The sequence below is a fragment of the Podarcis pityusensis genome, assembly GCF_964106645.2.
Source record: "Podarcis pityusensis genome assembly, chromosome: 7".
Lineage (NCBI taxonomy): Eukaryota > Metazoa > Chordata > Lepidosauria > Squamata > Lacertidae > Podarcis > Podarcis pityusensis.
Window position 1 is genome coordinate 49,191,580 of NC_138031.1, and position 27,194 is coordinate 49,218,773.

A 27,194-nucleotide genomic window follows, 5' to 3' on the forward strand; every position below is an offset into this window, starting at 1 on the left:
GTTGAAAAGGCTTACCAAGACCACACAGTGACCTGCCTCATCAGGAAAACAATGGAAAGAAAGATACTTCACTGTGGCTGGTGCTGCAGCAGGACACATGTATTTATGTTTGTTCCACTGAACTTGAAGATTGTTCTTCCAGAATGGAAACTACTACTTAGTTCAGGAGCAAACTCACAAACATCTGGTCAGTAGACCCTCACCAAGACAGAAACAGAACTTTAAAAAAAAAATTAAAAATCCACTGCAGTGTTTAAAGACTAAAATAATAGTCACATAATAAATGAATAGGCATTGTTCAGCACAGCTCCCTTTAGCAAGAGATGAAATAATCCTTCCTTGCCCCTCATCCACATATCCTGCCTTGAGTCTGAGTCTTATTTTCATACCCTTACCTTACCACTCTCTGAACCATGTACTTGTTGTTCTGCTGTTTGTTAATAGGCAATATTACAAATCCCCCTCAGAAACTTAGCCTCATATGTAACAGCTAATACAAATTAGAAAAGATATTCTATATTTTGCTTCATCATGCTCTCCAGACAAGTAGCCCTCTCTCTTATACATTTTGTGTGTCCCAAATGTCACCTAGCTCCTGTTGCTCTGTCCAAGCTCCTGCCAACCTAGCAGTTTGAAAGCACGTCAAAGTGCAAGTAGATAAATAGGTACCGCTCTGGCAGGAAGGTAAACGGCGTTTCCATGCGCTGCTCTGGTTCGCCAGAAGCGGCTTAGTCATGCTGGCCACGTGACCCAGAAGCTGTATGCCTGCTCCCTCAGCCAATAAAGCGAGATGAGTGCTGCAATCCCAGAGTCGGTCACGACTGGACCTAACGGTCAGGGGTCCCTTTACCTTTACCTTTAATTTCACCCAACTTTTGCTCACGATATTGTGAACAATAACACTTAGCATGTGAACTCTTCCCCTTCCTGGTTGTCTTAGTCTTAGCCAAGACAAGTCTTTAGGGCTATGCCTATTTAGGAATCTTCCTTTAGCTCCTCCCCTTCTGCCTCTCCATAATAGTACCTAACAGTGCAATCCTCACCATGAATTCAGTGTAATTTAGTCCCAACAGCTGGAGACCCATGTTTGGGAAACCCTGTACACATAATACCTTTAGGGAAGGGAAAAATGGGAAGGATCATACTCTACATCACTGTATTGTCCAACTTAACATTTATGGTAAACCAAAAGCAACACACACACCATATAAACAATAACAAAAAAATTAACGAATACAGTTATATTTTGTTTGGCTGCATGCAAGTCTGTATCACCATTTTAAACAAAAACACTAGTTATTATGATTCAAACAAACATTAACATTTTGGTTTAATAGTTAGCAAAGTGAATCAACCTTAATAGTCACTGATTTTTGCAATTTGAATTATGTTGTTTTCCCATGCTTGTGTGTTACATTGCTAATTAGTTCCTCCACGGACATCCCCAAAAAAATTAATTCTCTGTTTAATGGTTTCACCTGTCAATAAAAGAAAATGAAAATCAAAATATTAGCACTGGTATTTAACAGAGTCAAGCATAATCTGTAGATACCACTTGGTTATGCAGCTATGGGAGTCTATTATTCACCAAATAGGTAGCCTGCTCCTGTTCTCAAATCACATGCATACCCCATTACCCCAGTATGATAACTCAAAAAAGTTGCATTGTGTTTGCAACTACTGAGATCATCAACAGGTTTACTGTATTAACCAAAGGCCATAAAATTTTTATTACAATTTGGCAAACTGCAAACAATAATTACATAATACAAGGCATCAAGTGTTTAAAGAAAGGGCATCAGAGTTCATAAGTGTCATCTGTTATCTCATACCCAGCTTAACTTCCGTTATGCCTCCAGATCACCAGCACAACTTGTTACAATAATTCCCATCTCTCTTTCTTATCTTTCTTGCAGCCAGAGCATAAAGTGCCAATTTATGTATAAAAAAATCTATTAGTGTCCCTCAAAAGAAAGTGAACCATTTTTGCCATGGCCTGCTTCCAGGAATTAGCAAAGGTTTCAGGAATCAGTCTCTTGTATCCCTATACAAAGGCCAGATTAGCAATTAATGTATGTTTTCTGCCTGTGGTTGGCTACATATGCAGAGTCTGTCATCATATGGAACCCTATTGTAATGGCCACCCAAGGCCGCCATGGGCATCACTTGGAATCTGAGCTCCATGAAGTGTTTGCAAATCGAGCCTGATCTAGGACTTTCTTGTAATACCCGGGCCCAGGAGCAGAGAAAGGGTGATGTGGTGGGGGCAGGCCACCCTGGGTGCCACCACTGAGGGGGGTGACAATGTGCCAGGTGGCACTCACTGCGGGGCCTGCAGCACGCCCGAGTCACGCATCTCTCCTGAGAGTTACGTGGTGGCTTGGGCACCTGCAGGCTCCGCGCTGCCCCAAATGGTCTGTCCACCGCCTCCCCCTCAGCTGTAGGGCGGCTGAGTGGGAGGAGGCAGGCAGACTCCTCAGTGGCCCTGTGGAGCGTCCTGCGCTGGCTCACTCTGCCCTGCCCCGCGGGTGGCTAGCCCCAGCCCCTGGGTGCAGGGCACACACGCCACCCCCAGGTGCCCAATTGGCTTGTTCCATTTGGGCAACTCATTTGGGGAGAAGGGTTTGCTTGAGGGTAACAATGGTACCTTGAGGCAGGGGACATGATACAAGTAATAGTCAAGAAAAAAATCCTATCCATATTGTCCTGCCTCCTGTTTAGAACACAACAACAACTTAAGAGTACAGAATATATCTTTACTGAGGCAGAGTAAAGGTGTGTACCAGTAATGTCACAGCAGCCGCAACGTTCAGGCTAGGTGAAGGAAAGGTGATCCTAGCTGGGCTAGATAGAAGCAGCAGCCCAAGTTTAGGGAGTCCAAGATCAGGACAAGGATGACAGAAGCAATGAAGTCATTCCAGTGGGTCAGCACACCGACCTTCCAAGCTTTTAAATGTGAAGGTTGGCTTACTCACAAACCCCCTGTGCCTTGTGAGAGTGTTGTGAGAATTGTGATCATGCAGACCTGCACTGTGTTGGGTTCTGTTCCAATTGATGAAAACGTCACTGGGTCCTGGGTGAACAGGCTCCCCTCCCCTGCCCAAAAAATAACTTCAAACACTGGTTCCTGCATCCTGAACAATTGATTAAGGCCCTCCCCAGATTCCATTGGTGCTCTTCTGTCCCTGTGAGTTGGGAAGGGAGTGAGGAGCCCTGCTTCCCCGTCCAGAACAGCCATTTACTGGAAGATAGAAGTACCCACCTCTTCTGACCTCTGTTCTTCAGTCTCAGAGCCATTTCCTCTTCCTCTCCCCCCTCCTCCTCTTCACCTGTCACTCCATGCCCAAGCCTGGCAGGACTCATAAAGCTACATAAAAGCATTGGACTGCAAGGCTTGTTTCCAGTGCAGTTCCCAGCAGCACAAGGATTTATGATTGCATAGCAGGACTCCCATCCTCTGTACTCTGTTTCCTCCCCAAATATGCTCAGCAGGAGGTACAGGAACACATTTTTGTTGTGGGGAGGAAAGTTCCTTTTCAGAAATGTACATCATTGCGCTGATGGGATACATAACTTAGCACTGCATTGTTTACAAGTCATAGTTCTCTTTGGGTACATTTTGGTTGAACTTGTCAACACAGACCAGGAAGAGTAATTTTACTCGGATGGTTATGTAGTCATCAGGTTAAATCTCTATCTAATAATATAATAATAATAATATCTTTATTGTCATTGCCCCCTTCGGGGACAACGATATTACTTGACTGCTCCATAAAAACACTAATTAATCAATACAGTATAATACAGCAAGGGAGATTAGATGACTTTCAAAGTCCGGGCTTCCCATTCAGGGCCGAGATCGCTCTGGCATGTTATTCATAGTAAAATAAATAAATAAATAAATAAAAAGGTAAAGGACACCCTGGACGGTTAAGTCCAGTCAAAGGTGACCAAGAGATCACTCTGTCACAGGGATTCGAACCGCTGACCTTCTGATTGGCAAGCCCAAGAAGCTCATTGGTTTAGACCACAGTGCTCTGGTTTCCATCACGATGTCCTGTTGCGCCAGAAGCGGTTTAGTCATGCTGACCACATGACCCAGAAAGCTGTCTGTGGACAAACGCCGGCTCCCTTGGCCTGAAAGCAACCCCATAGTCACCTTTGACAGGACTTAACTATCCAGGGGTCTTTTACCTTTTTTTATTCATAGTAATATAGGTGGATACTATTTTTTTTATTATGTTCATCAAGATTCTGCTGTATGCTGTATGGGTCTTTGGACAATTGTCTTCTTGTATGGAAACAAAGAGCTTTGTTTGAAGACAGTGTGCTTTCAATTATATATGAGCGATAAATTCAATACAGCAAAGAATTGTAATGATGAAGTAATAGGCAACCTGCAAAGCAATGGCTGCTGGCCTGATATATGTGTTATTGAAATATGGCACTGAATTTTTGATCATATATAATAATAGTTTCTTCATATGTTACATTTCTTTTAAATGGCTGTCTTTTTAGCTCTATTTTAAAAATAAGCGGATTCTATTAATGCACACAGAAATCAACATCTTTCATTCATATGGATAGTGTGCATTAATTTTATTGGATGCAAAAGCAATATAACTTCTTTTATATTTTATTATAAGACCATTAAACATCCATTTATTTACTTGTAAATTATGCAAATGATTTTACTTGCAATTACAATGTTCACTATTAATTATAAATGCACCCTTTACATATTGCATGAATTGTATTTGTTTATCTTTAGATAATTAGATATTTCAGTCTATTGCTTTTTTATAACTAAAATATTATTCTTGGCTAAATAATACATTTTGAATCACATTAAGCTATTTTAGCCATGAAATCCGTCTAATTTAACTTTAGTTTATCTGTTGTATTTTTAAAGCATGCCCATATAAATTTATGATGCATTTGTCTTAGGAGATCAGAAGTCTTGGTGAAACATTTATCAGTGACAGAGAACAGGTTTTGTAAGCATGTCTTCTTCTTAAGCAATTTTAAAATTTAGTATTCATCTGACTTCACACACACACTTTTTTTGTAGACTCTGTTTTCCCATTAAAAAAGACTGGCTTATTTATGGATGAATTTAAATCCCAACTAGAAAGACATCTTAGTTTGATTAAAGCTGTTGCTGTTTAGAAAGTCAAGATTATAGCACGGTATGATTCACAAATCTATTAACATACTGGATATGTGTGAAAACACATTGAGGAACACAGGAAACTGGGGTTGGAGAAAGCCCCCTGATCACTTCATGGAACCCCATAGCCAATGAAGTGGGACATATTTTGTCAGCTGACACAGGCAGGACCAAAGATATTTGGGAAGTAGTTCCGACTTCCTCAGTTTTTCTCTCCTGCCTAACACAGGAGTACGTTACTCAGCGACTCTCACTGACCTAAGTTACATTTATTGGCTTATTGGAAGAAAAAGACTTAAAGGGTATTTACATATGTAGTTAGGTTTGCCAGCTTTTGGGATGGGAGGAGACCTATTCCCTTAAGGCTGCAAGACAAGCAGGATGTTGACATGCACAGTAGCACTGTCAAAAAGAAAAATGGCAACTCTGTGTATTGGTTCCTAGCCTATGGCAAATGAGCAGATGTTTCTACCACCAGACACAAAATTCTTCCTTTGGTGCGTGGCTGCAAAAAAGGAGTTTTGTGCAGTGCCTTGACAAAAGTTGGATCATGAACCTGGCAGCAGCTACATGTGTCTGGCTAGTAGCTTGCTGGGAAGCAACAGTCACAGGATTCAGCAGCATTTATTACGTGCCCACATGGTCTTACGAATGCAACTTATATATGAGTACATGCAAGTACCCCTCACTTTCATGGGTCATAGGGCAGCATCTTAGTATGCTAATAACTATGCAGCATTGTTAGCAGATAATTGCTGTGTACATTATTTCAAGCAATCTCTAATGGATTTAATGAGAAACAGATGTCAGGCATTTTATTTCAATGGCTTACAAAGGAAATATTTCTAGGAACTCAATTTTAAAATGTTCGTTTTATGGGCGCTTGCAGAAAATAAAGACTTCAGCTAAAGTTTTGTTCTTTTTTTTAAAAAAAAGAAAATATTCTGTGACTTGAATTTAAGTCCCTGGTTCTTTAAAAGGGTATGTTACATAAATCTACAATGTGGAGAAATCATAATATTCTCCAGAGAAATAGCATGTTCATATTTTTTAAGTATACACAACATTTAAAAAGGAGCGTATTAGAAATACTGAAGAATTGCATTCTCATTCTAAGTGAATGAGGGCAGGAGACGCTTTTGGATGACTCCTGCAGATCTCATGAGGGAGTTACTTGGTGTCTTGGCTATGATGCTTGCACATGTCTTGCTATTCCCTCTGCAGGCATCCTGTAAGTGAGCTTTCTGCAGATGCACCACTGAGCTCTCATATGTTGGCAGCTCAGTTGTTGGGGAATTGTATTGTGAAAAAAGCAGGTCGAAATGCTAAATGTATGTAAACCTCTTAGCTACTTGGACCTTTGCCTCCCGCTGGGGGGGGGGAAGTATGCTAACGGAATTAAAAGGGACGCAGGTGACGCTGAGGGTTAAACCACAGAGCCTAGGGCTTGCCGATCAGAAGGTCAGCAGTTCGAATCTCCGCCAAGGGGTGAGCTCCAGTTGTTCGGTCCCAGCTCCTGCCAACCTAGCAGTTCAAAAGCACGTCAAAGTGCAAGTAGATAAATAGGTGGGAAGATAAATGGCGTTTCCGTGCACTGCTCTGGTTTCGGTGTTCCGTTGCACCAGAAGCGGCTTAGTCATGCTGGCCACCTGACCCGGAAAAACTGTCTGCGGACAAACGTCACCTCCCTTGGCCTGTAAAGTGAGATAAGCGCTGCCACCCCAGAGTTGTCTGCAGCTGGACTTAACTGTCAGGGGTCCTTTACCTTTACCTTTTAATTGAATTAAGGCAGTGTTTTGTTTTTTTTATTGCATTAGATATTTGCTCTTTGTGGTTATTTTTATCATTATAGATTGTGTAAAATTGTGTGTGGGTGTGAGAGAGAGATGAAACCCCAATTTTATTAGACCAGTATAAGATTAGCATTTGTTAGCCTTGGATATTCAAACAACTTTGAAAGCATTAAAGTATAATTGATTAAACAGGCAGCAATTTATAATTCATACTGTACTTGAAGAGAGTCTGTTTTAGCTTGGTATGCCTTTTTATGCTGAAGTAGTGAATATTCCTGAAGTTGTTCTGGCAGTCTAGTATGCTGTCTCCCCACCCCACCCCCGCAACCTGTTTATTATTTTGGTCAAGTGATGGGAGCAATTCCTTCCACATGCAACTGAAAGCAATATTCCTTATGGGAGCATTTAATCCTTTTTTTTTCTTTGTTAATTAGGAACAAAGTTAAATGTGTTGAAATCCAAATTAACAAATTCGTTATTAACGCATTCAAAAAATTAATAAGTATAAATATTCTAAGGTTCTTTCACACAAGTAAACCCCCTCCACCTTTGCAGATTTCACTGATGTCATTAGCAGAACGGGGGGGGGGGGGGAGAGTAGTAGTCCCTGAGTAGCCACATTCATACAAAGTTTGTAATAGGCAGGGAAGGTACCAAAAGGACTAGTCAAAATGATTTCACAATTCTGGATCATTCATTGGTGGAAAACAAAATACGAAAAATATCAGAATAGGCCTTTGATAGAAAAGAAAACATATATAAATGTGCTTTAAAATCATTTGAAATTAACCATATTGTTTATATGAGTACTGCTTTTGTTTTCTAGTTAGACTTTTTTTGTTGTTGTTTTTTGTTAAAGCTGTCATTTGTGTTCTCCACTCTGCTCTTGATCTAATCATAAAGTAATGATGACAACATTCTAATGCCAAGTCAGTATTATGGAAGTGACACTTGGATGGATAGAATGTTGGATTAAGTCAATATGTTTTCCTTCTTAATGCTTCAAACTGGCTCTGGCCCTCTAGAGTCAGCAGCTGTGTTTGTGTGTCAGCTAAATATGATTCATTCCTCATTATATCCAAATGTATATTTAGACAAAGAATTAAAAGAATTATTTATTCTTACCTTGGATTTATAAATATACTAGTTACAGTACTGTCATTTGACAGTTCTTCACAGAAATCCTTCACCATATAGACAGGTAGAACTGACTTATACCTTGTCAGGTGATTGGTCCACTTAGCTCAGTATTGTCTACAGGATGGGAAATAATTCTAGGAAGGTGAGATCAGAGTGATTTCCTCCTCCCTCCATGGATTGGAGCACCAATAACCCCTGAAGTAAACCCCAAAGCCCAGGCTGCCTGAGGCATCTGAATGAACCTGGTAGTCCTGGCATGTGACCAGCAGGGCCTGGCAGAGAGAGGCCCCATTGTATGCCTGCAGGTAGGCTAATCAGACCCTCAGATCCTCTTTCATTGCCTGCATAAGCCTACCCCCACATAAATGGAGAAGGCAGACAACCAATTTGCAAAGGTGTGTTGCACCTGAACTTTTTTTAGCTTTCCTTGAGCCATCTGATTTTCTGTTATCCCATTTACCCTTTTCTGTCTCTGGGGGCAACATGGTGAACATAGTCCTCATTCAAAATATGTTCCCTGACTTACTTCAATAGGTGAATGCCAGAAGGATCCTCAGAATCCATGAGATTCCTGAGAGTCCTTGATACCCCTTTTTTTGCTTTATGTGCTTGGGCACCCTGGCCCACTCTGGCAACCATTACCTGTCCAGGGATGCCTTCCTGCCGCTATCTGAAGCCATTGACTCACCTGAGCTTTCCCTACTGTTCCCCACTGTCTGACAGTGGGCAGAGGCATGGATATAAATTGATGTTTGTATAATAGGCTAGTTTCTACACACCCTCACCCACTGATCTTTTCTAAGAAAATAAGAAGAGCCTGCTGGATCAGGCCAGTGGCCTGATCTAGACCAGGGACTCCGCTACACAGCTGCAAACAAAACATTTTAAATGTATTGTAAAGTGCAATATACAAATGTGACACTAGATGGTGACAGCGAGCTATGCCAAATTCAATGTATTTTTCAAAACATTTTTTTAAAAAGCATTTACACACCGTTGTTTATATGTGTGTAGATTCCACCCAGCATCCTGTTCCCACGGTTGCTGAATATTTGCCTGTGGGAAACAACTTATTTTTTGCCTTTTTTTTTTCACCCCCTGCTTCTAGCTGTTTCTAATGTTGACTTACTATGTTAATTAACTGATTCTGTTCTACCTGGATGTATTTTGCTTTCAAAATGGTATCAATGAGCAATGGCAACAGCTATGATAACAGAAACCATTACTTAGTTAACCATTCTATGGAAAATTCAGAGTATCATAACAATTTCTTTCTGAACATATTTCTAACACCCTTGGTTTGCCCAGTAATATGGAGGGACAGATTTACTTAGCAAGGCACTGGACATAAATTGGCTTGTGGACCAGTTGCCATGCCCAGCCAGTTTCAAATAAGCCCCATAAGGTGGCAGTCTCATTCATATAGACATGAATATAGATATGTTTTCCAGTTTTGACCCATTATAAAAGATTTTGAAAAACTGCAGGGATGTGAGAAAAGGCCTGGAAAAAGTAGATTACGCAAATTAGCACATCAAACAGAAAATGTTGTTACATCTTAGGAAGTGTAAGTAACTTATTGGGGAGAAAGAATAGGAGCACTCCTAAATCTTAACAGAGTGAAACATTAAGAGGACAAATGGCTAAACCTTGAAAATCTCAAATTAGAAATAAAGCATAAAGTAGTGATAGCGTTGATTTACTGTTACGACAAACTATCAAGGGAACTGGTGTTGGATTCTTCATCATGTACAATCTTTCAGCTCAGGCCAGACTTAGTACAAATGAAGTGCTTCCGCCAAATATGATATAATAGGTTAGATCTACAGTAAAGTTGTACCAGAAAGAAATTCAGTTGAGTATCAGATCAGGAGGTCAAATAAAGATCAGACACTCTGTCTCTCTCCTTCTAAACACCTTTAAGTTTTCCTAAGCCTGCTGATCCCTCCTTCTTTCGCAACTTTTCAGCTGCATAAGCAAAGGCACTCACCATTTGATTATCAGGAAAGGGCTGACTTGTCATGAACCATGTCAAAGAGAATACTCTTGAGCACCAAGTCCCCCCCCCCCCCCCCGTGGCTATGAAAGATTGAACTAGGCAATTTTGAGAAAAATTGAATTGGCTTTGTAAAATAAAAGCCATTTTATTGTTCAGGATTGCATCCTTTTCATACGATTAGAACTGCATTTTGATAGCCAGGCAAAAAGTAGCACTTTTGGGAGAGTGAAATATTTGGGAGGAGAAATATTGGAGGGGGGGCGGTTGGACTTAGTTGTGAAAATGTTCACTATTCTTCCATTCTTTTTATGGCCACAATTTCTCCTATCTTTTGCTGTTTCAGTGCCATTTTTTTTGTTTCTAATTGCTCTAATTCCTGGAGTAATAACCTGGAAAATTCCATCCATTTGGGAATCATGTGATAAATGGCATGTAACAATGCCACAAAGCCAACAAGTTTTGGCTATGGTACCACTGAGAACAAGCAAAGCCACTTCAGAGTCAGGACAATGTTTCCTGAATAGCAAACACTTTCACGTCTCTGAAAAATTGCCAAAAAGGAGGGTATGCTCACAAAAAGAACAATAATACTTTTAGCTAAGCAGCAAAACAATCCAGGTTTTTTTCTGATAAATATATATTTTTTAAAAACTATTAACATCAATCATACTTTTTAACTGTCAACATGCTGTTTGTTATATGTCTTGGAATAAATAAAAAAACTTGTAGTTTGATGCTTTCAGGGGTGTTCAAACTACAGTGCATAACTGGGTGGCATAAAGAATTGGCTTCTTCATTATTTTGTATAACTTTGCTTTCATGAAGATGGCAGTGGCTTTGTCTAAAACAGGCATAGGCAAACACTGCCCTCCAGATGTTTTGGGACTACAACTCCCATCATCCCTAGCTAACAGGACCAGTGGTCGGGGATGATGGGAGTTGTAGTCCCAAAACATCTGGAGGGCCGAGTTTGCCTATGCCTGGTCTAAAACCTTGCCTGCACAGATACCTTTTTTGTTCGATACTTGTGTACCTGTTGTGCACAATGGGCATGTTTTCAGGGCTTTTTTTCAGCTGGAACTTGCCAGAGCATCCTTAAAATGATGGTTTGCTTGGGCAACTATGCTTAGAGTACCTGACAGTTTTAACAGAGATAACTTAGGATCTGTACAGCTTCAGATTCTATAATGGTAGTTTAAGGCTTTATCTGTAGTTTCTTAATTTAATATGTTAGTAGTGAAACTGTCTGAAAAAGAGAGAGAGAGAAAGAGAGTCAGAAGCCGAGACATTTCTAAGGGCCCATTTTTTTACATTTAGCAGAGTCCAGTTCTCGGGTTATACCATTTTAAGCTTCAGGAAAACATGTTTGAATACTTTCTCATGGATAAAACTGAAATCAGCACTCAAGTATACTAGTTTTCTATTTAGTGACTAAATTTATGGAGTAGTATTTATCCTGGAATCCCCCACCTGCAGTTTCACATGGTACAGTCTTAGAATAGCTTTACCCCTTGATTCTGCCAAATATATAAGCCAGCCATGAATTGTGATGCGACAAGTTCTGGTATTCCATTTTATTATTGTGGACTCACTTTCATTGTGTATTATAGAGTAGAATTGTAAAAGACAAGCAAAACTCTAAAACTTGTATCCATACTGCATGGCAGACCTACAGCACATGATGTATAACTCTGACATCAGTACCCTTCTGGGTAGTAATATATCTATTTATGGGAATAGGGAGTTCTCATTTTAAATATCTTGTTGCCATTTTGTACTTGCAGTCTCCTGAGTTGCGCAATTGGGACGTGTAATTATATCTTTCAGAAATTGATGAGGGAAGGTTGATCTGGAGAAGGTTTTAGAATCACAAGGCATGTGTTTTGCTTAGGAAAAATATATGCTTGTCTGTGAAATGTTCAATTTCCTTATACACTGTATTCAGAAATAGTTATGAAAATGCAAAGTAGTTGATATTCATGGAGTGGTTTCATTTTATTGTATTATAGACGTTCTACTATTATAAGTGTTTCCATGGTTCACTGACTTGCTGCAGAATATATGAGATATAGTCAGAAACAACACTTTAATTACATACTATAAAGAATGAAATTGGGGTTTATTTGTGAAAATGCCACATACATTTCAGTGAAAGCATTTGTTCAACCCTCCTGAAACCATTTTTATTGCAGGAAGTGGGGGGGACTACAGCTTGAGAACAAATATAAATTTTAGATAAACTATATATATATATATATATATATATATACACACACACACACACACACACACACTCTATACACACACACCTTGTAAATTAATTATATCATAAATGTGTATATTGAACCTAGGGAATTCTTTGTATAAGAGGAGAATTATAAAAACTTATCTGCTCACTCTGTTCATTGTTTTAGAGATAAATCTGAAAGACAATTTACTTTGTTACAGTTAACTATGGTGCCAAGGAGTGTGTTGCTACAGTTGAATTTGAGTTGTTGTTCTTCATACATTCTTCAGATTAATACAAAATAAGCCTCATATAGAAATCTTCCTTTTGGAAGATCCGGCATTAGAATTTAAAAGGTTTTTGTGAAAATTATTCTTAAAGTACTTATAGTTAAATAGAGAAGGATGTTCTTTCTATTCAAATGTTTAACTTTATCTTATAAGGCATTTAAGTCCTGTTCAGAAGTTTTATTAGGGGAGACTGAACATTTATATTGGTGGATGGCAGGTCAGGGAGAGAGAGAGAGGCAGGGAAATGGAAGCTCTTTCCTACAGCACTCACAGGCCTAAAGATACCACTTACGCATTCAGAATCAGACAACTGCTGTTGTATTTACTAGAGAAAATATTATTCACAATGAAGGATTATTATTTCTGAGGAGAGTGAGCATACATAGGAAGGTGCAGGTTCATGACCGCTGTCCTCGGTGCTTTTGGCATCCATTCTGAAACAGCCTTCATACCTACAAATTGTACACATGGGAACACTGTATGCCCCCGGTTCTATGTACAGAGCCTACGCCCAGACATACAGGCTCTTTCATAAGTTCTGCTGAGCACAGGTAGGGCAGGTAATGGGGCCAAGCAGGCACAAACCATTTCTGCCGCAAACAAATCCCTATGGCAACGGAACTCTAACCAGGGATGTCAAATAATTCCATCAGAAAGGGAAACGAGAGTGGGAATTGCTGCCATTCTCATTTTCGTTGGAGGTCAGAAATGGAAATCATGCAAGCAAAGACAAGCAGTATCTGCTGCCTTTGTTGTTGTTGTTGTTTTAGCCCACAAACATTATGTAAACATTTACAGTGTTTTCTGCATTGTTTTAGTTGTCCCCTTTCCATTGAGATGCACTGAAATTAATTACATAATTGTTTACATTAGTTCTGGTCATATAGCAGATAGGAGACAAGCAATGTGGGTTGTAGTGAAAGCCAAGCTGTAGCAGAAGAGAAACAGCTCTGCTTGGGAAAAATACAGCCTGGGATGGAAATCTATCTGCCTACTTTCATCCCTAGTTGACCAATGAATGTGCACTCCTAACCCAAATGAATTAATTCTTAAATAAACCTGATTAAATAATATAGTGCTATGGTTAAGCAAATATTGAACCAGGTTATCTGCATGATGAAAACATTTTCCCCTTCCTGGAAGTTCAATAATCTTATGAGGTATTGTAAATAATAATTTTAACAAAACAAATGTGGACATGAATTGCATGCAAAGAGGTATTGCCTAAGGAAAAGCCATTTAGCCAAGTGCCATTAGCTATAGAAGTCTTTTCTTCTTCTTCTTCAGTGGAAAGCCTTTATAACTGAATCGTGTCTTATTGGGTCCCCCTTATTTAGGCTGCATAATGGAGTTCTGTCTTTTTAAAGAGAAATCCAGTCATGACAAGTTGTCCCAACCTTAATGATCCAGTGAACAATATGGAATAAATGAATGATGCCCCTTTCTCATGGACTGCATACACACCATACATAAAAACACATTTAAAGCACATGACTCCCCACCCCATCCTAGCAACTATAGTTTAATTATCATTCATTCATTCATTCATTCCCATCTGGCTGGGTTTCCCCAGCCACTCTGGGCGGCTTCCAACAAAAGATTAAAATACAGTAATTCATCAAATATTAAAAACCTACCGCCCCCCACAAAGCTACAATTCCTAACACCCATAACAAACTACATTTCAAGGATTCTTGGGGGGAAGCCATGCACTTTAAATGTGTGTATACAGACCTTTAAATCTGAAGAAGGCACACGTGTGTCCGGGGTATTGAAAGAGTATTTCATACCTTCAGTTGACTGTGTATTCTGAAAGTTTAAACACCATATTGAGCCTCAGCTATCCATGATAATCAGAGCAGGATAATCTTTTGACTTTCGTTGTAATGGAAATGACCTCTAAAAGTTTCAGGATGATTCTTAAAAACCTTACACTTCTTTTTTGCTGTCATTATTCTGAATGTCCGGCTCATCCTATCTCTACTAATACTCGACTGTACTATGCTGTACTATGCTGTCAGCCTTATCTTCTAAATCTATTGATGCTTCATTTATTTTAAAAAGAATAATGTTTTCATAACTGCTCGTGGAATTACTTATAAGTAACAAGCAAAGGAACAAACAATAACTACAGTTCAGTCTTTACGTGTTTTGCACGTTGCTGTGGTATTTTCTCCTTGTGTCTTTCTGTGTTATCTTCAGTGTTTGTTCTGCTACATATTCTTCCGCTTAGTGTTGTTTTTGCTTCCCCTGTTTCTTCTTAACAGAGTTTCTTTGAAGGACAGTCTGCACCTTGGGACTCAGCTAAAAAAGATGAGAACCGAATGAAGAATAGATATGGGAATATCATTGCATGTAAGTGTTGACAAGTGTAGTTGTACCTCTGTGTAAATTTCCTTTTAGCAACTTGACAACGCTGCCCACCTATATATGTTTGATTTGTGTTGACTTCGTTTATTGTATTTCTGTGCCACTTTTCATTCAAATGAATCCCAAAGCGGCTTACAAATAATAAATAACCAGAACATAATAGAACATCACAAATGCAGCATAAACTATACAAAGTAATTAACAAATCAATAAAACAATTACCATCTATTTGTGTGGATTAAAAAACTAAGCTCCGGCCACCATAATTAAAGAATATGGGAGAAGTATGTACTTTAATAGTTTAAAGACTTCAGAACTGAATCAGCAAGAGATCCAGTGTGGAATAGTGATTAGTGTTGGACTGCAGGAAAGGGTTTCACCTTGTATCTTAGCCATGGCACTCAGGCTGGTGACCTTGAGCTCCTCAGAGGAAGGATAGAACCAAACTATATTTAATAATGATATGTTTTATTCTCTAGATTCTAGGATCCTCCTACAGTAGCACAGTGAAAAAAAAAGGAAATTGAAATATGGTCCCCTGTCCTGAAAAAGTTACAGTTGAAATATGAGACAGGTTGTTACAGTACTACATTACTGATTATTGATATGGAATCAGTACTGTTGATAAGTACACATGTAATAACTTGTCTCATATTTCAGCTGTAATGTTTTTATATGTAATGCTTCAACCATAATGTTTTGATACAGAAGTGGGGAGGGGAATGCTGTGAAAGCGAAACACAGCTAGCTCCCATTTAAGTGTTAGTGGTACACTTGATTTCCATTTATTTCAGTGGGACTTTTAGAACCAAAGTAGACATGTGTGGCAGTTGTGTGTCTATTAAGCATGTGAAATGAAGGAGGGGAGGGTCTACACACGTCTTTTTTAAAAAAAGCATATGGAGGAGGAGGGGAAAATCAATCCCTCCCTTATCTTTACACTGTGCTGTGTACATTTGAAGCAAACTTCTCAGTGCCCAGCTCATGTCTGATACTAGAGGCAGCTAAGGGGAAACTACTTAAATAAAGTGCAGCAACACAAGGCAGGAGAGGAGGTTGGGTTTTAGTTCCCACCCTCATAAGCATCTCATTCCCATTTGTATGTGAAACTGCCTGCACATTTAGTTTGGCTCTCAGAAATGCCTAACATTTGCTGGATTGTGTCCACTGTGGCTGAAGTTTTGTGTAAATATCAAGTAAGCATTGATGGTATTGTTTTTGTTTAAAATATATTGTCTACAAAGTGCTACATCTACAGCCCAATGCCAGGTACACTAGCTTCAGACACATGTTGCTTAAAATATGCTCCTTTAGTCAGTAAAACTAAAGACGTCCAAAGAGTTGAGCATCACATTTTATGTAATTAAAATAGTCTGTGACCCCATTTCCTCATGTGGCTTACAGCCATTCATGACACTTTCCCCACAAGTATTACGGAACTTTCTTCTAGGTAAGTGTGTGTAGGATTGCAGTCTTCATTTCCTACTGGATCAGAGTTTTAATTAACCACAGAGATAGGTAAATGATGACACTAAATAATAAGCATTTTCCCTTTTGAAGACGGCCTCTTGCGAATAGACTTCACTAAGGTTCATTTTCACTATGAGGAAAGAATTTAATGGCTTTGCCATCCTCTTATCTGAAGGTCTCTTGACTTAAAAGTAGAACCATTAAAGAATAAGGGTTATACAAGTGTGGAACGTTTGCTAAAATAGGGTAATGGATTTTGACAAATACGCATTAGCTGACACTGGGTACATTTACAGGAGAGCATATTATGTAGTGAATAGAATAAGGGTACGTTGAATGAGGCGTTTGCTTGCAAGGAAGAGACACTTCTGAGAAGGTGTCAAGAAAGAATTCTTACGGAGGAAGCTTTCAAAACTGCCCTTTTTCTTGGCACCACTATTGTAGTGCAAAGAGCAGGCATGTGACATCCATCCCTCTTACCATGTCTGTGCCTTAGTTTAAAGAATAGCTGAACAAATTTAATGCAAAGAAGCAGCTCAGCCAACGTTCCAGAGCAGTTGGATTTGTTTCCTATTAATTAAAGTAGCTCATATTATCATTCTAATATCTATTTAAAAAAAATAAAAGCAATATTGGAAGTGGCCAAATGCCTAAAGCAGACACTGCAATTGCTAACTGCATCATATCCCCAGAGACCTTCAGCAGGGACTCCCTTCAGGTACCTCTCCTGAAGCTGCAGAAGTTTGTCTCTCAGCAAAATATTTCCTCGCTTCCCACCAGCTGAAAAGTGTAAAGGCTGGAGAAAGATTTGGAACCATTTAGGGGCATTAAGCTTGTTTTATCGACCATCCTCTTACATAAAACCAAAGCGATAGGCGCTTTCACAAACTTGTAACAATATCCAGCATTCTAATAACTATACGCTGCAACTTGTTACTGTCAAAATGGCTTTGGTATAGCAATACAGAGGTAAAATATTTTAATATCAGCAGCATCACATCCTTTTTATCACTACGCATATTCAGTAATGGAATCTAAATCCACTGTAAAGCACCATAAAACAGCTCTTTACTTCCTGCCCTCCTAAAGGGTGCAGTAAATATGCACCATCCATTTTCCCATAAGCATTGAAAAATAAGAAGCTTTTGTAACATCAGGTTCGGGCTCTTTGAGTCCTCTGCTATAGTTATTCAAAAATACAGACTCGCATAGTAAAGAAAAAATGAATTTCCACAAGATGCCTGTTATAATCTAGTTTCCTCTAGAAAGTAACCGCTACCGTAATGCATTCAAAGTCGTATGTGCTTGCTCTAGCAAAAAGGCATTTACATATTCCTGTTTGTCTGACAGAGCTAGCCCAGCTAACAAAGAGTCAACATTTTTCTGCAGGACTGTTTAATAGACAACTAAGGCAGTACACTGGTACCTCAGGATGCGAACGGGATGCTTTCTGGAGCCCCGTTCGCATCCTGAATGGAACGTAAGATACAACGCTGCGCATGCGTGGGCCACGTTTTGCCGCTTCCGCACATGGGCGTGACGTCATTTTGAGCACATGCGCGAGCGGCAAAACCCGGAAGTAATGCACCCTGTTACTTCCGGGTTGCCGCGGAGCGCAACCCGAAAGCGCTCAACCTGAAGCACATTCAACCCGAGGTATGACTGTATTCCAAAGAGTTGTGCACATGTCGTGAGTTTTTCCAGAAGAACCTACGTACAGAGGGGCATACAAGAGGGCAAACTGTTTAGTCTTGAAATAAACTTCCCATGACACAAACCTCCTTTCATTCCAATTGAACATAAGTTAAACATGCCTTGTGAATTTAGCCATGAGAGCACAAACACCATTTTAAGGAACAGCATTTAATCACAATCTGAGAGCAACATGGACTTATTTAAAAACACAACCAAAACCAGGTGGAATGCCACAATTTTATCTTTCTGCTTTCCAAGGTATCATATTACTGATGTGCTTGGGGGGTTTGCAGAATGCATTAAGGGAAATAATCTTTCCTATAAGACGTACTCTGCATAGCTTCCAATTTCCACAGTTAATCAGTCATTTAAAAGTAGTATCATGAGTATTTGAAATGCATCCAGAGAGACACCCGTGGAAACAGACATACAGAATATATTCCAGAGATGCTGCCCTGATGTTGATTTGTTGGTTTGTTTAGGTAGTTTATGTTATGCATTTTCAATAGAGGTTGAAGCTAAGAGGGGTGGGGAAGCAAAACAACAACAACAATGCAATGATTCAGAACAGGGGTAGCCAGGGTGGTGCTGTCTTGATGTTTCACACTACAATTCCCATCAGTTCCAGCCAGTATGTCCAATTTTCAGGCATGATGGAGTTGTTGTCCAGAAAATTGGAAGTGCAGCATGTTGGGTATTCCTGTTTTAAAACAACACTATATTTCTTCTTACTTTAACAAGTTACTATTTGTTCAGAAAGTGGTGACAAGTGAAGAGGAAAAAGTAGAGTAAAGGTTGCTTGTTTATTCATTCTCCAACTCCAGAGAGAATGAATGTAGTTACCCTAAATAGCCTCCCTAATTGCAGAGTAAAGCCGCTGATTTTCAGAGTACAGGTAGCTTACTTTTCCCCCAGAGTTTCTTAATACTTACCTTCTTTGTATAATCTTTCTGGCCTGGTAAACCTGTGAGTAATTGATTTCTATTTCTTATTATTTAAATTTGAATTGTATTTTGAATCTAAATTATAATTGTAATGTGAAAGTATAGTAATATTCAACTGGTGGGTGATCAGTAAGTTTCCCTATCTAAATTACAACTGCACACCTAATCACATTGACACTTCCAGGTAATTTATTTCTGTGATAATACAGAAACCCCTTTCATATTCCTACAGAGAGCGATTTTATTCCATGGCCCATAAAGCTACAGTGACCTGAAGTACGTTTTCAGGTCAACTCCAATACCATGACACATATAATAGTGGAAAATTTACTGTGGTGGATACCAAATTAAAGTGAGCTGCACTGAATTAATGGAAGGTGGAAATGTTGCTAGGTGTGTGTAAGTGTCGCTGTGCATGTGCTCTGCCATCCTCCACCAGCATTCAGAGTACATTCTGACCTGATTGCCATCATGCCAGAAGTCAATTGAAAGGTTTCTGTATCATGGGTAGTTTCATAGATAGTCTCCACATAGTACAGGTGATCAGAGGCACCAGTTTGTTGAGAGCAATTTGGCGCGGTGTGTGTGTGTGTGTGTGTGTGTGTGTATCACACATGTGATGTCAGGACATTGGGAGGAGCTGACGGAGGACCCAAACATGGCGGCAGCACAGCTTCCCCCTCCTCCTCTTACCACTGCCACCAACGGCGGGCTGCTTTGAGCCTCTTTTCTCTCCAGGGCAGGTTGGAGGAGGAGAAGGAGCTGGCCACTGACGGCCTCCTCCACTCCCTAATTTTTAGGACATTGGGGAGCCAAATCCCCTCCCCAAAAATATTGGGGGCATGACCAAAAGAGCTCAGCCCCCGTGAATGCTATTTTATGCTGAAGCCTTCAAGCAGCCTTTCACATGGAAACTGGAATGTAACATTCTGACTATGTATTAACATCTTGACTGAAACATCTCAGTAATACGAACAACCACAAACCGAGCAATACACATTACTCCATGGTGTTCCCTGTTTCGTTTTGCATCCTAACTATTCATTCTTCTGCTTGGAATGCAGAGGACAGCCTCCATGGAGATAACATAAGGAGTTGAGTTCTAATTCAGAAGGCTTTCAAATGCCTTTTCACTTGGCAACCAATGCAGGAAGAAAATGTTGTGGTCCACAAACAGCAAGCCTATGACTGATTTGCATTACACAAAGACTAAGAATTGGGAAGAAATGGTTTGTAATAAGGAGTGCATGAAAGTCGTGCCAACTCAAAATCATCACTAATATTGCATTTCAGTCTGAACTTTGTTTATGAAAACGCTGTTAGGGGAGGAACACTGAAAACCATAAAGATTTTTGGATGGAAGTTTATTTCAGATTTTATTCTGCCCCTGAGGACAGGGCCAACTGATTTGTTTTCTTTTTATATTTTTAAAAAACAAGTCTTTTAAAGTAATCATAGCATTGTGAGGGGACAATGTATCTTGTCATCTTGTGTTTCTTCTATTATCCACGTGACTATTTATGTTGACTGTTATTTGATGAGTATTGAGTAGAATACAAATTCCTTAATGCATGTGTTATGTGTTCTATTTCAGATGATCATTCTCGAGTTAGGCTGCAGCCCATTGAAGGGGACTTAAACTCTGACTACATCAATGGAAATTATATCGATGTACGTATACTCATCTAGACAAGAAATTTAACAGTATTATTTTAAGGAAAGACTTTCATTTGATATTTCAAATGATGTTGCATGCAATCAGGATGCCAGCTGTTAAATTCTGTGAGAAACCAATCTGAAGACCCCCCTCTTGTATGCTAGAGTTGAGATTAAAACGACCAAAGATTGCTAATAAGAAAATAAAATCAGACATTTCCTAAAATTGCCATGTATTGGAGTGGAGACTTGCCAGTAATTTTATCTGGCTACTTTTCCTCTTGAAATTTATGGGGGACCAAAGACATGTTATTTTCATTTTCTGTCAACAACTTGGCATGATTCAATTTTTAAAGGGGGGCTGTTTGCATATTAATATGACAAAACTCTATAATTCCTAATGCAGTGGCTTGCAATCTCTTGTCATCTCGGCACTTTTAAGCAGCCTTCAAAGTATAGACTGCATCTGTTAACCAGGACTTCTAATGCAAGCAAGACAGTTCATTAAATATGTATGCTGTTTAATTATTGAAGACTGCTTCTTTGTTCATTCTGCATCATGTTAACTTAATGTTTTACATTAGAATAAATTCTTTAAGAGACAGCATTTGGGGGGCATAGAAAGAATGAAATCAAAAGTAGAGCTGGAAATCAAGGAAGAGTCAATGCCATTTTAAGCACTAAGTCTGCAAAGAAAATCAGTAATTTTCATGTTCGCACATAACATTAATGTTTAGTAACTCAGAATAACCTAGTCATCTTAATTGATATCAACATTGCTTTTATCTTCATTAGTGACACCTTGTGACAAAGCTGCCAATACCTTATATGCAAAATTTCCCAATTACTATGACAAAAGTGAATTTAGATCATTTCTTTCTCAGTTAATTAAAACTTGTTTGTTTGTTTGTTTGTTTGTTTGTTTATTGCATTTTTTTACCCTGCAAGAGTTTCAACAAGCAAACTGCACAGCTTATTTGGCAGTCTCAACGTTAAGGAGTGTGTGTTTTGCCATGCTGTAAACTAAATGCTTCTAAATAGTGGTTAATTTAGCTTTAAATCGAAACTTAAGATCCCCCAGAATAGCACACATGGGGAGCAGAGGGGAGATCATTCCATCTGGCAAGCAAAAATGCTTCAACTGATGGAAGAATCCTAATGCACAGGACTGAATTCCTCTTGTTGTTTTCAAGTTAGAGCTGAGCAAACCATTCTTAGACCAACAAAATGGAATTTCCCCCCAGTCACAAACAACTATTAAAGCACATTCAAAACACTTTTCCCCTCAAAGAATTCTGGACACTGTAGTTTACTCCTCATAGAGTTCAATTCCCAGCAACCCTTAACAAACTACAGTGCCCATAATTCTTTGAGGAGGTGGGAATGTGCTTTAAAAGTATAGATGTCTAAAGATGGAAGAGATTTAGCATTAACTTTATTAATATTGATAAGAAGTTTCTACTGTTAACAGCTTGGTATGCAGTTTTGCCTGTAATGTTTCTCTTTTGGATTCATTTTTAAGTACACCAGAACTGCAAATCCTATTATTCAGTGGCAATTGTACATAAATTTTGTGCTTCAAAGACACTGATGGCGTTAACAGCCTTTTCATTAGAGGTGTGTATGTAAGGCAATGTAAACATAATAATCATTGATGGGCAAGTGTAATATAATCCTTATAGAATTGTACGTAACAATTACTTTTCCTGCTCTTGCCATTTAAATTTCATGGATATGAGCTGCAGCTCAGTGGTAAAGCATATTATCGATAATAAGGAGCAGTTAGGCCAGTGGTCTGACTTGATAAAAAGCAGCTTCCTATGTTCCTACTTTAAGGAATGGCCAATAGCTTAGGGCTTAGGCCTAATTCTTGCATTACCCAGGCCCAACAGTAGCCACAGAAAAAGTTCCATAGTTCTTTGTGGTTCCATAGTAATAACCAGATGAGAAGCACTGATTTCAACATTATTTCTCCCTTTACTGCTGCTCAGTTAGCAGAACTGGGCTGGCAAGTAACCATGTGATGATTGGATGTGCCAAACAGTATCTGGGTGATGTAGAATCAGATTACAGGAAAGCAGTTTTTCAGTGGATAATATGCTGCCCTGATAACTTAAACATTTGACCTTAGCTGCTGCGCCTTGCAATGCTGCAGGAATTTTGAGAAGTGAAAGGGTTTTAAACAAATGCTGCTGCTACCTGCAGGTGTCACTAGGTTAGACCATTTCCTTGGAAAAGAACAGGATCCTCTAGAATACAGCAGCTGTGACTCCTTACCTAATCACACACAGCTTTTAAAAGCCTCCTGTCAGCTATAGCTGCTACACCTGTCAGCTTTTTTCATATTCATAAGGTGAAACCTTTGCCCTTAGTAGGTTTCTTTGTGCGTATTTATGTTATGTTTTTTGCCTTGTTCCTGTGACAGATTGCGCAAGATTCACACAAAATGCTTTTAAAAAATTTATTTCAGGGTTATCACAGGCCAAACCACTATATTGCTACACAAGGTAAGTTGATCCCACATTTATAAGTTTCTTGTATACATGTGTATTGCTCTTTTATGTGGGAAATGCACTTGTGAAGGTTTTCACTTTCGCTTATGTTGTAATAAACAACTAATACTATAGTCAGTGCACCTGATTTCTTCAGATTAGCTCTCTGATCCCACAGCATCCCCCAATTTATGACAGAAGTGAAGAATCTTGAAAGAATCTGTGATGAACAGTACTGTACATATTTAATTTTAGGCTCATTAAAAATGGCTGTGCAATGCCTGTCCAACTTCCTGGTTCTAATACTCCTGTACCTAAATCTGGCACAGTATACAGAGCAGCTTCACTCGGCTTCGTATGCTAAGACAACAGATGTTTTAAGTTTTATTCTTCAAAGAGAAGAACTTTTATTCTTGTATCTATGATTGGGAATTAGCCTTTTTTTTTTTTAGTTGTGTACTCTGATGAGCATATACAATATATTATTTGTGGCTACTGTTATACTATACTAAACAAAATGATAATTCTACTCTGAACATGAACTAGATGTATTGGTGCCCTAGGACTGTTGTTGAATTTTCAGGATCTAAACACTAAAATGAACTAACTAAAGTAACCTAGAAAACATCACTTGCATGTTTTTCCCATTGTGGAAGTAATCTTTGGTGTAGATTGGGGAACTTCAGGTCTGGGGCATGAATGAAGTTCTGTAGGCCTCTCTTATCAGCCCCTGGGGTTCTCCCTAGACCATATGCCTCACCAGCCCTGCTGTGCACTCTCCTCGAGCGATTTTGCTCGGCTGGAATATCTCCTTGATTTGTGGTAATGGCTCTTTCTTGCCTGAATTGAGGATAAAGAGATGCGAGGACTATAGGAAATTCTGGCTGGCATGTAGCCCACTGTCAGAGGCGGCAGCCAGACCATGAGACGGGGAAGCATCTGCCTCAGGCAGCAAAAGTGCAAGAGGCGGCGCTCTGCCCACCCTGCCCCACCACACTTCTGCTCTTGGGAAGGGAGGTGTTCCAGTGTGCAGCGTTGGTGCTCATCTTCCCCACCCCCAGACAGAGAAGCTGAGCAAGCGCCAATATTATTATTATTATTAATTATTATTATTATTATTTATACCCCGTCCATCTGGCTGGGCTTCCCCAGCCACTCTGGGTGGCTTCCAAAAAAATATTAAAATACTGTAATACATCAAACAGTGCTTTGATGAGTGCCTCAGCTCCCACTGAGTTTGACGGCAGCCGGGGTGTGCCAGCTTCGGAAGTGGGGCACAGCAGGAGGCAACAATTCCTGTTCCGCCTCAGGTGGCGAAATGGGATGGGCTGGCCCTGCCCACTGTACAAAAGTAGGAGTTGCAGCTATTACTCCACCAACTTTCACTTCTGTTCTCACCCACTTTTGCCAAATCCCAGCACCAGCTTGCGCATCTATCTCTTTCGCCATGAATAAATATAGCTCTTAGACTTGGCGGGGGGGGGGGGGGAGACCCTTGGTGTAATTTTTTCCTCTACCTTGAGAAAACTGATTCCTAACATGTTGGGAAATTCTCACCTTTTTTTACTGATATTTTGGATATGGTTGCTATTTTAATGTTTCCTTATACTTCATTCAATGTGCAAAACCAACAAACAGCTTGGCTCCATAGAACAACTTTCTTCTACCTACCACAGAAAAATGAAGGAAGGACAGGTTGTTTTCCAAAGGAAGCCTATGGCTTTGTTTTGGTTTCTAAAATTTAGATACTTATGTTGCCCCTTACAAAACAGCTCTATACTGCCACCTAGTGACAATTTATTTTCATTGCAAGTATTCAACCACAGGGTATTTAAAGTGATAGCCAACTATGGGGGGGGGGGGTAGAGAGAGAGATGGTTCATGTTTAAACAAGGTTCTGCACTTTAATGCAGAGAAACCGGTTACAGATGAATGAATGAATTGTAGTCTCCTGTTTTGAGCCATATTTGCAAAGCATTATCCACTCTACCTGTGTGGCTTAGGGATGAGGTATAACTGGCCTGATAGAGGCCCGATAGACATGCCTGAATTGGAGAAAGATAAGAACATGAATGCCACCGTCTTGCCTTTTCCTCCATTATCTCCAGACATAAATTGGTGACTGAGGAAATTAGTTGACTCCTACTCACTCATTTTGGGAGGAAACCTAAGGGTTGCATCCAACTAAATTAATTTCAGTAGACCCACTGAAATTAATGCACCCCAGTTAGTCATGCCCATCAATTTCAAGGAGTCTACTTTGAGTTGGACTAGCAATGGCTGCAACCCATACCTTTATTGAAAGCGAGAACATTTGACTAAAACATCTGAACAGACATTTGGGATATGTCCATTAAAATATTTCACAATCATTCTTTCAGTAACCTTTCTGATCCAAGCCATTCCCATTTTCATGCATGTATTCCTTTGTACTATGCTCTTCAGGAAAAGGAAATCATTTGAGAAATTAGTTCAAATCCCTACAGAGTTGAGATTGCTATTTAATTGTCCTAGTGCTCTTCTTAAGCTCCATTCAACATATCAAGTGTTAATGAGCAAATATAATTGGATGCCACTAAATAGTGGCAAACATAATCGGTTTGCAATCGGCTACCAATCTGGCTTTTCAACAAAGCTGGAGGGTTGCCTAATCACTTGTGTTTTAGTTTTTTTTACTGTTTTGGAATCTTCCAAATGAACAAGATTTAGCTTTACAGGGTTTGGCTTAGCAATGAGCTTACCTTTTGTGTCTTTCAAATCAGGTTGATTAGGAAACTGGTGTAAGGAGGACAAAAACTCTTTTACCTATTGTTGTATCAAGGGACCATTAAGCTATGTTTTAAGTGCAACATATTCTAAACCTGCAATTTGGGTTAGAAAATGAGCATCTAATTTTCTTCTATACAGTAGCTATAATAGGCTGAAATTGCCACTAATGAAGACTTCAGGTGATCTACAGTAATTGACAGAGACAGTCACAATAAGCACCTGGGTCATACTTGTAATAAGAAAACTATTGTCTTGATGTAATGGATCATGCATAAAGAACAGGCAGGCACAATTTTAAAAGGACTATTTGACATTTTCGAATTGAGAATATTTATTTAAAATCCCCTTTCAGCTAAAAGGTGGGCTGGTAGCTGTGTTTGATTCCACAGTGTAGGTCATCTTCCCCAAACTGATCCCCCCCCCCCAATATTTAGGTCTACACTGCCATCAGCCCCAGCCAGTATGGCCATGCTGAATGGGCCTGAAGGAGAGTTACAGTCCAAAACATCGGTAGAGCAGCAGGCTGGGGGGAATTGATGTAGACAGTGGAAGTAGACAGCTCGGTCGGTAAAGCACGAGACTCTTAATCTCAGGGTTGTGGGTTCAAGCCCCACATTGGGTGAAATGTTCCTGCATAGATGATCCTCATGTTCTCTTCCAACTCTACAATTCTATGATTCTATGAATGTTTCCATGCTTTTATCAGATAATTGTTGAAAAATTAAACAACATGCATAAATGCATGTTCTCTGAACTGGTCACTTGCTTACTACTAAGAAAAACTAAAACCTTTAAAGTGGCTTCATTTTTTAAACAAAAATTAAAAATGCAAGTGCTAATTAGATAGAAAATATCTGCAGAGTAAAAAGTAACTGGAGAACAAAGAGCCAAATGGCAAACCCCAGTATGTTCACAGAAGACTGAAATTATTGAAATGTCCAGCAGAAATGTGTACATTCCATAGAAAAACTCAATTTGTATGTATGCAATGTTTGTGCATACTCATAAGTTGATTCCTGCGGTGCTTATCATATAACAAATTTGCCTGCATATCATACTTACCTGACATAAACAGTGTAACCAGTAAAAGTAATATTACAATTAGACATACAATTAGACACAGGAGCAGTAATTATATTTGATGTGCTTAAGGCTCAAGTTATTAAGGTATGGTTTAAA

At 39.4% G+C, this 27,194-nt stretch overlaps 1 protein-coding gene across 12 annotated transcripts in view; it reads left to right on the forward strand.

Annotated features, from left to right (window-relative positions):
• Positions 1-27,194, forward strand: part of PTPRM (protein tyrosine phosphatase receptor type M) — a 412,807-nt gene that overhangs the window by 344,227 nt on the left and 41,386 nt on the right. For all 12 annotated transcript variants that reach the window (XM_081014113.1, XM_081014108.1, XM_081014114.1 and 9 more), the window contains 3 exons: positions 14,887-14,974; positions 20,693-20,769; positions 23,225-23,261. In XM_081014113.1, the coding sequence (XP_080870239.1) occupies positions 14,887-14,974; positions 20,693-20,769; positions 23,225-23,261 (202 nt within the window). The remainder of the gene's footprint in view (positions 1-14,886; positions 14,975-20,692; positions 20,770-23,224; positions 23,262-27,194) is intronic.